This window comes from Equus quagga, chromosome 14, assembly GCF_021613505.1.
Source record: "Equus quagga isolate Etosha38 chromosome 14, UCLA_HA_Equagga_1.0, whole genome shotgun sequence".
Classification (NCBI taxonomy): Eukaryota; Metazoa; Chordata; class Mammalia; order Perissodactyla; family Equidae; genus Equus; species Equus quagga.
In genome coordinates, this window is record NC_060280.1 from 94513922 (window position 1) to 94526976 (window position 13055).

The following is a 13055-nucleotide window of genomic DNA, read 5'->3' on the forward strand; positions in this document are numbered from 1 at the left end:
GGGCGCAGAGTCAGCCCCGCGGCCTGGACCCCGCGCCCGGGTGGGGACAGTCCTGCCCTGGCCCCGCGTCCCGCTGGCCCAGGAAGCGATCGGGGGTAGAGCCGAGCCAACCGCTCCACTGGGGGCTGGGGGTCCCGGGGGCCTTTGGGCGCCTGTCCCTGGGGATGTCCAGATGCCCTGGCCCGAGAGCTGGCCGACTGACCGGGCCTGGAGGACGGAGGGCTGCGTTGGGCGGCTGGGGGCAGCCGGGGGCTCCCTGGGGAGGGTGGAGGGGTGGGACAGAGTCAGAGGGTTGCACAAGCCGGAGTGGGTGGATGAGTCACGGCCCCGGGGCAGGCGGAAAAAGGGAGGGGGGAGAGGGGCGGGACAGACAGACAGACAGCCAGCGTCCCCCACCGCCTGGCTCTTCCAAAGGCCTCTGCCCATTTGACAGATGGGGAGACTGAGGCCCAGAGAGTGGCAGGGCCTCGTCCCAGGCTGCACAGCACAGAGGGTGGCCAAGAGTTGGGGGCGCTGGGCAGGCAGGAGATGGGCAGAGGCCCCCGGCCGCCTGGCTCCTGCTTGGGGGCTTGGCCCAGGTGCTGGCCCAGTTTCCCCGTTACTCGTGTCACGGCCGAGCCACATCCTGGGGGCTCCGCGGGGCAGGAAGGGGTTTATCCTGCAGTGTCATCACCTCCCCCAACCCCCAGGGCACGCTCACAGCCCGATGCCCCCGGCCCGGCCCAGCCTCGCCCCTTCCTGCTGACTCAGAGTCCCCGCGGAGGCCGGGCGTCCCTGGGAGGCAGGAGTAAGGGTCGCGAGGCCGAGGGGCTGGATGACCAGGAGGGGACGTTGGCTCTGGGGGACCCGCCGCCCCAGGTTTGAGTCTGGGCGCCGTGGGGCCTCAGCACGTGGCCTCCCCCCCCACCCTGCGTCCTGCCTGCTGGCTCTGCGGTGGGACTGCGGGTGCTCCAGCGTGATGGCGCATAGTGGGTGCCTCATGAGGGCCACCGCATGGGTGCAGCACCTACTGTGCGCTCCCCGGGGCTCTTGGAGGGAGGGGGCCCGACTTCAGCTCCTGAGCGCCCAGTGTGGGTCTTGCCGCATCCTCTCGTGTCCATCATGCAGAACGGGCCCTCCCCCGCCCCGGAGCTCAGCTGGGGAAACTGAGGCCGGCGGCGGGTGGCCGGGCTGGGGGGGGGGTGGAGGGCAGCCTGGGGCCCCGCTCTCCAGCCTCCCGCCGCTCACCACCGCCCCTCCCTCCCCGGCGCTGCAGGTCTCGGCGCGGAAGATGGCCGGCGGCGTGGACGGCCCCATCGGGATCCCGTTCCCCGACCACAGCAGCGACATCCTGAGCGGGCTGAACGAGCAGCGGACGCAGGGCCTGCTGTGCGACGTGGTGATCCTGGTGGAGGGCCGCGAGTTCCCGACGCACCGCTCGGTGCTGGCCGCCTGCAGCCAGTACTTCAAGAAGCTGTTCACGTCGGGGGCGGTGGTGGACCAGCAAAACGTGTACGAGATCGACTTTGTGAGCGCCGAGGCCCTCACGGCGCTCATGGACTTCGCCTACACGGCCACGCTCACGGTCAGCACGGCCAACGTGGGCGACATCCTGAGCGCCGCGCGGCTGCTGGAGATCCCGGCCGTGAGCCACGTGTGCGCCGACCTGCTGGACCGGCAGATCCTGGCGGCCGACGCGGGCGCCGACGCCGGGCAGCTGGACCTGGTGGAGGAGATCGACCAGCGCAACCTGCTGCGCGCCAAGGAGTACCTCGAGTTCTTCCAGAGCAACCCCATGAACAGCCTGCCCCCCGCCGCCGCCGCCGCCGCCGCCGCCACCTTCCCCTGGTCCGCCTTTGGCGCGGCCGACGACGACCTGGAGGCCACCAAGGAGGCGGTGGCGGCCGCCGTGGCCGCCGTGGCCGCCGGCGACTGCAACGGCTTGGACTTCTACGGGCCGGGCCCCCCCGCCGACCGGCCCTCGGCCGGGGACGGGGACGAGGCCGACAGCAACCCGGGGCTGTGGCCCGAGCGGGACGAGGATGCTCCCGCGGGGGGCCTCTTCCCGCCGCCCGCGGCCCCGCCGGCCGCCGCCACGCAGAACGGCCACTACGGGCGCGGCGCGGAGGAGGAGGCGGCGTCGCTGTCCGAGGCGGCCCCCGAGCCCGGCGACTCCCCGGGCTTCCTGTCGGGCGCGGCCGAGGGCGAGGACGGCGACGGGGCGGACGCGGACGGGCTGGCGGCCAGCACGCTCCTGCAGCAGATGATGTCGTCGGTGGGCCGGGCGGGGGCGGCGGCGGCGGCGGGCGACAGCGACGACGAGTCGCGGGCGGACGACAAGGGGGTGGTGGACTACTACCTGAAGTACTTCAGCGGCGCGCACGACGGCGACGTCTACCCGGCCTGGTCGCAGAAGGTGGAGAAGAAGATCCGGGCCAAGGCCTTCCAGAAGTGCCCCATCTGCGAGAAGGTGATCCAGGGCGCGGGCAAGCTGCCGCGGCACATCCGCACGCACACGGGCGAGAAGCCGTACGAGTGCAACATCTGCAAGGTCCGCTTCACCAGGTGAGGCCGGGGCGCGCGCGCGGGGGGTGCAGGGGGCGCGCGGGGATGCGGGGGCGCCGGGGATGCAGGGGCCGGGGAGGCGGGGATGCAGGAGACGTGGGGGGCGGGCCCACAGAGGATGCAGGAGAACGCAGCGGATGCAGGGGGCGTCAGGGATGCAGGGGGCGCTGGGGATGCGGGGGCCCGCACGCGGGGTCGGGGCCGCAGGGGGTGCAGGAGATGCAGGGGGCGCCGGGGATGCAGGGGGTGCAGGGCATGGGGACGCGGGGGCTGCAGGGGGCCCACACGCGGGGGGCGGGGCCATAGAGGATGCAGGGGGAGCCGGGGATGCGGGGCACGCAGGGGATGCGAGGGGCCGGCACGCAGGGGACGCAGGGGATGGGAGGGACGCAGGGGGCGGGCCTGCGGCGGATACTGGGGGGCGGGGGATGCAGAAGGGTCCAGGGATGCAGGGGGCGGGGCCACGGGGGATACGGGGGTGGGGCTGTAGGAGCAGGGCCACGGGGGTCGGCCCTGTGCATCCCCAGCTACACGCGGACCGTGTCCCCTCCACGCACACACGCACGCACGCACGCACACCGCCTCCACGTGCAGAAGCAGCGCAGCCCTGCTCTGCAGTGGCGCTTTCTCCATTTTGGGTCCCCCCACCCCGCGCGCCCCTCAGGAGCAGGCTGCGGGTAGGGGCGCAGGCGCTGACCGCGATGACCCCCAGAATACGGGCCGCGGGAGGCGGGAAGGAGGGCGCAGGAGTCGCTCTTCTGCTCCGGGAAGTGGTTCTTCCCGTTGGGATCCGAGGGGTTTTGCCCTGGGAGCGGGTGACAGCCCCGCAAGGCGCCGGGAGCCCCCGCAGCCGGGTCCCTCGAAGTGCCCCGTGAGCCTGGGCAGCTTGATTTATTCGCCCGACATGGATGGAGCGCCTGTTGGGTGCCAGGCCCCGTTCTAGGTGCCAGGGACGCAGAAGTGGAGCCGGGCCCAAATCCCCGTGGGGGCAACCGAGCATGTGCGAGGGAAAACCTCAGGACTGATAACAGTCGTTGGTGGAAAGTGCTGGAGACAGAGCGAGAGCAGAGAAGGAGGGTTGGGGAGCGGCCGAGGCTGCTGCGTTAGACACCGCGAGACCTGAAGGAGATGAGGGAGGAAGGCGCGGGCAAGGGCAGAGGGCAGGGCTGTGCAAAGGCCCTGAGGCCAGTTCAGCCTGGGGGATGGCGCGGCTGGTGGAGGAAAAACACCAAGTCGCAGGGCTTGGTCCCTGGACAGGAAGAGTTGGAGGCCAGGCTGGGGGGAATCTGGGATTCCATCTTAGGAGTCCAGAGGTGGCTGGTGGGGCCTTGTGGGCCAGCCTGGTTGGGGGCGGGGGGCTGGCGTGCAGGGGCCCGGCCAAGCCGGGTGACTCAGCATCACCCCGTACCCCCGCCTGCCCTGGGGTTCCCCAGCCACGCCCACCCAGGCTGAAGAAAGAGGCCATTGTCCCAGTTTCCCGGCCCCGCCCCACGGGGGACAGGATCTGGGGGCTGACCCCCGGCCCCTTCCCCAGCGGGCCAGGAGAGGAGGGTGTGGCCCCAGCTACCCGGGCCAGGCGGGGGCAAAGGGCACCGGCTGGAGGCGGGTGGGCTAGCTGGCAGCCTGCCCCCCACTTCGGGGGCACTGGGAGTCTTGGGGGACCCCCTTCCTCCAGACTGGGGTCCCCAGATGGCCGGGGTCTCTGGGCCCCGGGGGGACCAGCTTGGTGGCAGCCCAGCGAGCCAGGCTCTGGAGAGGTGACCCGGCCGGACAGAGGCCTGGGGCCTCCCACCCCTGATGGTGGCCTGGAGCCCCGTTTCACTCTGACCTTAGTTCTCTCGGTCACCCCACTCTCGACCTGGGGCCGATCCCGTTGGCCAGGCGGGGAAACTGAGGCATAGAAAGCGGCCCTGGGCCAGGCCTCTTACCCCTGCGGGCCCCCCACCCCGCCCTCCCAGCCGGGGAGCCAGGGGCCCCTCTGAGTCACACTAGAGAGTTGAGTAAGCCGGGCCTGTGGTGGCCCGGGCTATAATTACCCCGGCCGGGGCTCGGGGTGACGAAACTTGGGCCGCCTCCACCCCCACCCCACCTGGGCGCAGCCCCTGACCCGCTGTGCCGCTCAGGGCAAGTCACTTCCCCTCTCTGAGCCTCCGAACCTCAGCTGGGGGGATCTCTGCACAGCGCTGAAACCATCGGAGGCCCTGCTGTCCCCACCGTGACCCAGCCCCAGGCCAGCCTCTGGGCAGGGCCCTGGGAGGCAGCTCCTAGCAGTGTTGTCGCCTCCCTGGTGACAGACCCGGTTGGTTCAGGGAGCAGCAAGCCCACTGTGGCCCGAGCTCTTTTGGTTCAGGGAGGGGTAACAAGGCCAGAGTGTAGGGAGGGGTCTGGTTGCACAGGGCCAAGCTTTGGCCCTCAGGGCAATAGGGAGCCACAGAAGGTTCCAGCAAGTAGGAACCCTAGCTCTGTGGGAGGTGCCAGAGGGAGGGACCCAGAGCCTGGGGAGAGCCCAGTCTTTGGCGGTTGGGAAAGGCAGGGCAATCAAGGTGGGGCTCTGAAGGATGAATAGGAGTTTGTCACTCCTTACCTTGAAGAAGCTCTCCTTCCGGTGGGTGTGAGAAGGAAGAGACCTAGTGGCTCAGACGTGGGGCCCAGGTGGCTGCAGCAAGGAGCAGGGCAGACGCCAGGAGACCCAGGTCCCCGCCCCGGCCCTGTGGATTCCAAGCAGGAATCTGCTCCCACGAGTATGGACCAGCACAGCCGTAGAAATATCACGTGACCAAGTTCCGTGTCCCATGTTTTCTGGCCGCTGCTTGTTAAAGACGTAAAAGGATCAGGGGAGAGTAACTTCCGGCGCATTTTCCTCGACCCTGTAGCCACATGTCGCCCCGCAAGCTGTGTGCATGGTTACAAATGAGCTGTTTCACGTCCTGTCGAGCACACGCATCTTCAGAATCCGGGCGCCTTTTGCTCTTCCAGCCACATTTCGAGGCTCAGGAGCCACATGTGGGGGTGGCTGCCGCGTGGGACAGAGCAGTCGCCCTGTGGCTGATGCGGTGACCAGCTCTGTGGGCCGACGGCCCCAGGCTGCGCTGAGTCCTCTCTGCTTCCTGTGGGGCAAGATGGCCGGCGGGGCCCTGGCCAATCGCTCTGGTCCCTCCTGGCTCGGCACTCACAGCCCGGTCGGGGAGACAGACGAGAAAGAAGGAAGCCGGGGCACAAAGGAGAGAGTCCGACGGTGGTGGCGTGGGGGTGCGCGGAAGGGCCGAAGTGGAATTGTGAAGATGTGGGAGCAAAAATGGGCTCCAGGCAGCAGAGCAGCACGTGCAAAGGCCCTGAGGTGGGCTTGCGGTTAGCACATTGGGGTGACAGCCAGGGCCTAGCCTGGGCGCAGAGCAGAGAGAGGCAGAGGTTTGGGCGCGTTTGGCTCCTGGTGAGCGGTTATGATGGCCAACTGCGGGGACCCCACTCTCCCTCCAGGGCTTTCCCGGGACGCAGGACCTTGTGTGCTCAAAGCAGGGCGGCTGGTCGCATAGTTCCCAAGCCCCTGGCGTCCTCCCTTGTCCCCTGGAATATTTTCAGCACCTGCAACGGGGTCTGGTACTCAGCAGGGGCTCCTGAATGAACGCTCCTGCCACTTGGTGGGACCCCAGGTGGGGCAGCCTGTCCTCCACTTACGGCTAAGGGAAGGGGCTCAGAGAGGTTGTGCCATTCGCCTGAGGCCGCACAGCACGCGGGGCTCCAAAGCCGTCGCCGGGTGCCTGGGGGCGCCAGGCCGGGGTGGGGGGCCGGTGGGGGGCGTCCCCGGGCGCGCGCTGACCCCGCCCCGTCCGCAGGCAGGACAAGCTGAAGGTGCACATGCGGAAGCACACGGGCGAGAAGCCGTACCTGTGCCAGCAGTGCGGGGCGGCCTTCGCGCACAACTACGACCTGAAGAACCACATGCGCGTGCACACGGGCCTGCGGCCCTACCAGTGCGACAGCTGCTGCAAGACGTTCGTGCGCTCCGACCACCTGCACAGACACCTCAAGAAGGACGGCTGCAACGGGGTGCCCTCGCGCCGCGGCCGCAAGCCCCGCGCGCGCCCCGGGGGCCCCGACGCACCCACGGGCGCCCCCGCGCCCCCCGGCGCCCCCGCCGCGCCCGGCTCCCCCGACGGCCGGCGCAACGGGCAGGAGAAGCACTTTAAGGACGAGGACGAGGACGAGGACGCGGCCAGCCCCGAGGGCCCGGGCGGCCTGAATGTAGCGGGCGCGGGCGGCGGGGGCGCAGACAGGGCCCCCGGGGCGCCCGCCGACGGGGGCTTCGCGGCCGGACTCGCCTGAAACCAAAAAAGCGCAGGCGGGAGGGAGAGAGCGGGCCCCCCGCGCCCCCCAGATCTATCTATACCCAGATCCTATATCTCGAGATATATATATATGCAGATATATATATATGCCGCCGCACCGACTCTAGGTAGCGCTTTCCTCCGTTTCCCCTCCACCGTGTCTGCCCTCCACCGGGACCCCCAGCCCCGGCTCCCATCCCCCCCACCCCGCCATGGGTTTCGGGGTCGCTGGGGGGGTCTGGAGGGACACGAGGGTTCGGGGCTGGGGGCTCCTCCGAGGCCCCACCCCCCCGCGCGCCCTAGGCCCCGTCGGGGCGCAGGGGGCCGGGCACTGGGGGGCTGCCCCGCGCCCCCTCGCTGGGCTCTCCGAGTCTTTGGGACAAGACCTTAAACGATGGTTGTCTGCTGTGAGCGGACGTTAAAACGCACCCCGCCCCGCGCCCACCCTCCTTCCTCAGGGCACTTACTAAGTGGGGGGCTCCCCACGGCCCCCCGCCTCCCCCCCCATCCCCCCGCCTGTGGCCCCCGATCTCCCGGCCGCTGGGACACGGATCTATTTATTGCCAGGCGCAGAGAAGAAGGGGACGAGCCCAGGGGGGAGTGGGGGCGCCCCCTTCATGGCACTTACACCCCCGCGGGACCCCCTGGGGCCCGCGCGGGGCGCCCCCGCCACCCCCGGCTGCGCCCCGGCCCCAGGCCGCCCAGAACCCCCCCAAAACGTTTGGAGATTCAAAACTTTCGGTCTTCCCCTCCCCTGCCCCGAGCCCCCGCCCAATTTTTAAAGCACTTTTTAGATTTTTTTTTTCCTCCTTAAAAACAAAATTTATATATAGATATATATATATATATAAAATATACTTTTCTTCAGAGGAGCAGGCGAGGGTGTGGGGTGAACTAGCCGACCGCAGAGGGAACCCAGGGTCTCCGGGTGGCAGGGGTGAGGGGAGAGGGTCCACCAGTTCCAGTGTCACAAAAGCAATAAAACCCAGATTTTACAAAACGAAAGGAAAAACGAAAACACACACAAAAAAGAAAAAGGAAAAAAAAAAAAAAAAGACCACCGACCACCAATAGAAGTCTCGGCACTTTGAAAACAGAACGGGTACTACACTTTCTCTTAAATCTTAATTTAAAAACGTGTTTACAAATCGCAAGCAACTTCTATGAAAAAGTCGAAAAGACAAAAAAAATAAAAATAAAAAGAGCGAGCGAGCGAGAGAGAGAGCGAGAGAGAGAGCAAAGAGAAATTCCTGAAAGCTGATTTATTTTTGTACAAAATAATAAAAAAGCAAACCCACCACAGACGGAGCATCCGCTTCTGTTCCCCGAGGCGAGGCAGGCGGGCAGGGCGCGCGAGGCGGGGGCCTCCCGGGGACGCCGCCTCCAGGCAGGACTCCGGGCTTTTGTGTTTCTGCCGTGACCCCCCCCCCCCCCCCCCCCCCCCCCCCTGTCCCTTTTTTGGTTCCGATTTGAGATGTCTTGTCACCCACTAGCCATACCACGGCCACCCGTGTCCGTGGGGACCCTCCTTACTGACTCCCCAGCTCAGGGATGGGCCCGAGAGAGGGCTGGCCTTCCAACCAGCCGGAGCACCCCGTCCCCCGCCGGTCCCCCACCCTCGCTGTCCCCTCGCCCACCTCCGGGCTTCCCGCCCTCCAACATGGTCGCCCTTCCTTGTGGCCACCACGGAGCTGCCATCTTGGATATGCCATGCCCGTTGAGGTGGGTGACAGGGGGCGCCACCTCCAGGGCCTTACATCCCCCCCAGGTACCCCTCTTTTTACTCAAAGGCACTGACTGTAATCTGGGGGCCGGCACCTGCCTCCCCCCAGCCACTGGCTCCCCAAAGGCCCGGCGTTGGCCGAGCCACAGGCCACGGACAGGGGCCAGGGCTGGGGGGACCACGATGCCAGAGGCCAGGGCACCCTCTCCCCGACCCCTCTCGCATATGCAACGCCTAGCGTGGGACCCTGTAAATAGACGCTCCGCTGAGCTGAGACCCTTCCTCGTCAGAGCCCGAGGTGGGGGCGCCCCTGTCCCCCGCTCCAGCCCGTCCCCCCGGGACCCCTTTGCTCTGTGACAAACCCCGTCTTCTCGTCTTTTCTTTTTCTTTTTTTTTTTTTAGGGGGAGCGTTGTAATCAGGTCGCTTTCCACATGGTTTCTCCAGGAAACGTTTGCTTTGTTGCTCGCCCCCGCCCCCCCCCCGAGCCCGTCAGCCCCCCAATGTCTCAGGACCCCCCCTCCTGAGGGGGTGGCAGGGGAGCCCAGGGCCGGGTGGCCTCGTCACACCCCAGCACCATGGGGCGAGCTCTTTCGGACAACCATCTGGAAACCGAGCAGAGAGCTTCAGCGCCCAGGCCAGGGACCCCCCCGCCCCACCCCGGCTCCCAGACAGGTTTCCTGAGGGACGGCCCTCTCCCCCTGCCCCACACACCCCCTCGCAATAAAACCAACTGAAAAATCACAGCTGTCGTCCTGGCCGGTGGGGGCGACCGGACTTGGGGGATCGAGGACTATGGCGGGGGCAAGGGCTCAACCCCGCCGAGCACACTTTAACACGAACCTCCTCGGGAATTGCACTAAACCCCTGCGCCTAGCTCTGCGCTCAGCTTCCGCCAGCCCCACCCTCCTTCTCCGCCTTAACCCTCCTCCGCTGCCCGCCAGCCTGTCCCGGGGGCCGCAGCGTCTGCATGGGCCCAGCGCCGGGACCCCCCCCCACCCCCCCAGCCCCCCCAGCTCCCCGCAATCACATACTGTATATAGACGTGGATCGATTTTATTTTTATTCTTTAAATTAAGGTTGTGATCACGTGTTGCCAAAGATACTGCTGAATTCTCGCGTTTCAGGAAACAAACAAACAAAAAAATCTTTGAGGGGGAACGTGCTGACCTGTCAGAAAGGACACAGGAAAACGTTTTTTTGTTTGGTTGTTTGGGGTTTTTTTTTTGTGTTTTCTTTTTTTGGGGTGTTTTTTTTTTTTTAACTGCCTGGTACAAAAAAAAAAAAAAGAAAAAAGAAAAACAAAGCGGAATTGTGATTTCCATCATCTTGGTAAAGCTGCGTGGATGCGTGTGTGCGCGCGTGTGCACGAGTGAGGTCCAGGCCGGGGTCTCCGGGCGGGGGCTCCGGGGGCCCTGGCAGGATGTGGAGGCCGGAGCCCTTGCCTGGAATGGGTGCCAGCCTGCGGGACCCGGGACAGAGATGAACACCCTCGCTGCTGCTCCCTGCCTAGCCCCCCCCCCCCACCCCTGCCTTTTGAGATTAAGAGAAAAAAAAAAAAAGGCAAAAAAAATAAAAATAATAAAAAAAAATTTTTCAAAACCAGTGAATGTAAAGAGCCGGCCCAGCCTGGCACGGTTGTGGGCCTGCGCCCAGCCGGGCTCCCGCGGGCCATACCAAAGTCTGCCCCCCTCGGGCGGCTCGCCCAGGAGACCCCCTGTGGCCATTGTCTTGTCACCGTGTTTGTACATGGCTGTCCCTTCGCTTCCCTCTGAGGGGTCTCGGGGGCGGGGAGGGTCCCCCAGCCCCTTCCAGGGTCTTCTGGGGGTCTTTGCACTACTGAGACCCATCGGCCGTGGTGGGAGTGGCTGCGTGGCACATGGGGGGGGGGCCGAGGCAGGGGCCGGGGGACCCCCAGGACCAAGGCCACCCGGGCAGCCGGGATTGTAGGAGGCGAGACAGAGAGAGGGAGAGGAAAAGCAGGAAAAGAAAAAAATGTAAAAACCAACAAAAAAAAGCAAAAATCCTATTTTTTGAGAAAGAAAGATATTTATATTTGCAGTTTTATTTTAAAAAGTTATTTAAGCTGAGGAAGCAGCCTTCCGGAGGAGGGGCTGGCTGGCACAGGACGGGTCAGGGGCCTGGGGCTTGGGCACCCCGGGAGCCATAACCTCAGAGTTCAGACTAGCTCGCACTAAATACATACATTTACAGGGGGGCGGGGGGCAGGGCCAGGAGGTGGAGGGGGCTGGGGAGCCCCCCATCCCGTGGCCGGGGCTGCCTGAAGGCTGCGGCTGGGGGTCTCAAGGCCCAGCCTGCCCCTGCCCGGCCCAGACACGAGGTGCCTTGGACTTTGGGGGGCCAGGCCTGGCGAGCGGGGGTGGGGGCGGCGCCCGCAGGGGGCACAGAGCACAGAGCAGACATTCCATAGACTGTATCTGAGAGTCTTTATAAACGTGTGGGAGATTAAAAAAAAATGGATAAAAATGCACTTTTTGGGGGGGGGGGGGAGAAGCTTTAAAAGTAATAAAAAAAAACAAAAAGACAAAACATGATGAAAAAACAGACAAAAAAAATGACTTTTCTTGTACATAAGCCACTAAACACAGCCTGTTAGGACCGCTGCTGCCTCACTTGCCTGATTTCGACGTTCTTTGTGTTTTGTTTGGGGGGTGCGCTGGGGAGCGGGGAGGGTGGGTTTGGGGGGGCCCCTCGTCCACACGGCTCGCGACCCCCTGCTTGGGTTCTGGGGAGAGGTCCCGAAGCTCAGCCTGACCCTTCCGCCAGGCCTGGGGCAGGGGGTGGACGCGCTGACTCGGCGGCAGGTCGCCCACGGAGGAGGTGGCCCACAGCCCCGAGCGCCAGCAGGGGCCCCGGGGACGGACGGCGCAGGTGGGGGCAGGGGTGCAGGCGGGCTCCTCGGTCACCAGCTCCAGGGTTTTTAGGGGCCCTGGGCAGGTGGCCTTGGCCGGGAAACCCCAAGTCTGCCAGAGGCCCCCATGGGGCCGCCCCATGCCGAGCCCCGGTGACGTGGGATTGGGCCTCCGAGCTGGCTGCTGCTACACCCCCCAGGAGGAAGTCAGGCCGGGGGCCACTCACTGGGACGGGGGGTCATGGCTGAAGCCCCCTCCTGTGGGTTGGAGGGTCACCAAACGTGGCCATTTCCAGGGGCCCCCAGTCAGACTCAGGCCAGCAGGGTCCAGGGTGGGGGTGGGTGAGGGAGGGCATAGATGGTCACGGCACAGCCTGGGAGAGGACGAGCGGGGCTCTGTGGAGTGACATGGGGTGACGGCTCTGGGGGTGTGTGTGGGTGGGTCCCTTACCTGTCACGTGGCTGCAGACACGGGATTGGAACCCAAGTCTCCACCTTGGGCTGTTGGGGGTGGCGGGGCTAGCCACGAGGGTGCGCAGAGGCCTCTGATCAGGACGGCGAAGGAAGCGGGTTTGACAGCCACTCAGCCCATGGGGACCTCCTCGCTCACGTCCCCATGTCCCCTGTGCTAAGAGGGAGAGACCCTCTGGGTTTTAATCGAGGTATTATTCACACACAATCCAGCCTGGTAAAACCACTGGTTTTAGCATATTCGAAGAGTTGCGCAACCATCACCAATATCTAGTTCCAGAACATTCCATCACCCCAAAAAAGAAGCCCCGTCCCTACCAGCAGTCACCCCCGTCCCCTCCCCAGCCCCCAACTACCACGAACCCACTTTCTGTCTGTGGATCTGCCTGTTCTGGACATTTCATGTCAATGGGATCACACACCATGTGTCCTTCTGTCTGCTTCTCTCCCCGAGCATCATGTGTTCAAGGTCCGTCCACGTGCGGCTGTGTGGGGGTCTCGCCCCTCTTCACAGCTGCGTCATATTCCAGTGTGTAGCTGTACGGATCCACTATTTGAGGATATTTTGGCTATTGTGAATGATGCTGCTATGAAGACATGTGCACAAGTTTTCTATGACCCTGTGTTTTCATGTCTCCGGAGTGAAATTTCTCCCACGAGTGGACCTGCTGGGTCAGACGGTAACTCCACGTTTCACCTTTTGAGGAACCGCCAGACTCTTTCCAAGCGGCTCACGTTCCCGCCAGCCGTTCGCGAGGGTTCCGGTTTCTCCCGTCCTCGCCAGCGCTTGCCGTTGTCTTGATTCCACCGTCCTGGTGGGGTGGGGCGCTAGCTCGTGGTTATGACTTGCATTTCCCTGGTGACTAATGATGTCAAGCATCTTTCTAGGAGCTTATTGGCCATCTGCGTGTCTTCTGGGCCACCCGGGGGGACAGGAACAATCCTAGAATTCGAGGCTGTCTGAATTCCTGGCCCAGCCCAGCAGAGACACCAGACCCAGCAGTTTCAAGTGACAGCTTCCTCATTGGACCGAACGCTGTGCCTTTTGAATCCTGGACGTCACACAGCCAAAGGGAGGAAGTGGGCACGGGACAGAGCCGCGGTCCTTTGCTCCCCTCACCC

General features: G+C 65.0%; 1 protein-coding gene across 2 annotated transcripts; it reads left to right on the plus strand.

Annotated features, from left to right (window-relative positions):
* Positions 1 to 369: 369 nt before the first annotated feature.
* ZBTB7A (zinc finger and BTB domain containing 7A) lies at positions 370 to 13039 on the plus strand. 2 transcript variants are annotated; one of them, XM_046684980.1, is made up of 2 exons: positions 370 to 2544; positions 6378 to 7940. In XM_046684980.1, the coding sequence occupies exons 1-2, from the start codon at positions 815 to 817 to the stop codon at positions 6865 to 6867; spliced, it is 2220 nt and encodes a 739-aa protein (XP_046540936.1). In that variant the 5' UTR covers positions 370 to 814; the 3' UTR covers positions 6868 to 7940. The 2 variants fall into 2 exon arrangements, with proteins under 2 accessions (XP_046540936.1, XP_046540937.1); XM_046684981.1 differs by lacking the exon at positions 6378 to 7940 and adding an exon at positions 12822 to 13039 and having other exon boundaries at positions 372 to 2544.
* Positions 13040 to 13055: the final 16 nt, after the last annotated feature.

Coding starts and splice junctions, on each gene's coding strand:
- ZBTB7A (XM_046684980.1), top strand. CDS start 815: ATGACCAGGAGGGGACGTTGGCTCTGGGGGACCCGCCGCCCCAGGTTT. Junction 2,545..6,377: donor TGCAAGGTCCGCTTCACCAG/GTGAGGCCGGGG, acceptor CCCCGTCCGCAG/GCAGGACAAGCTGAAGGTGC.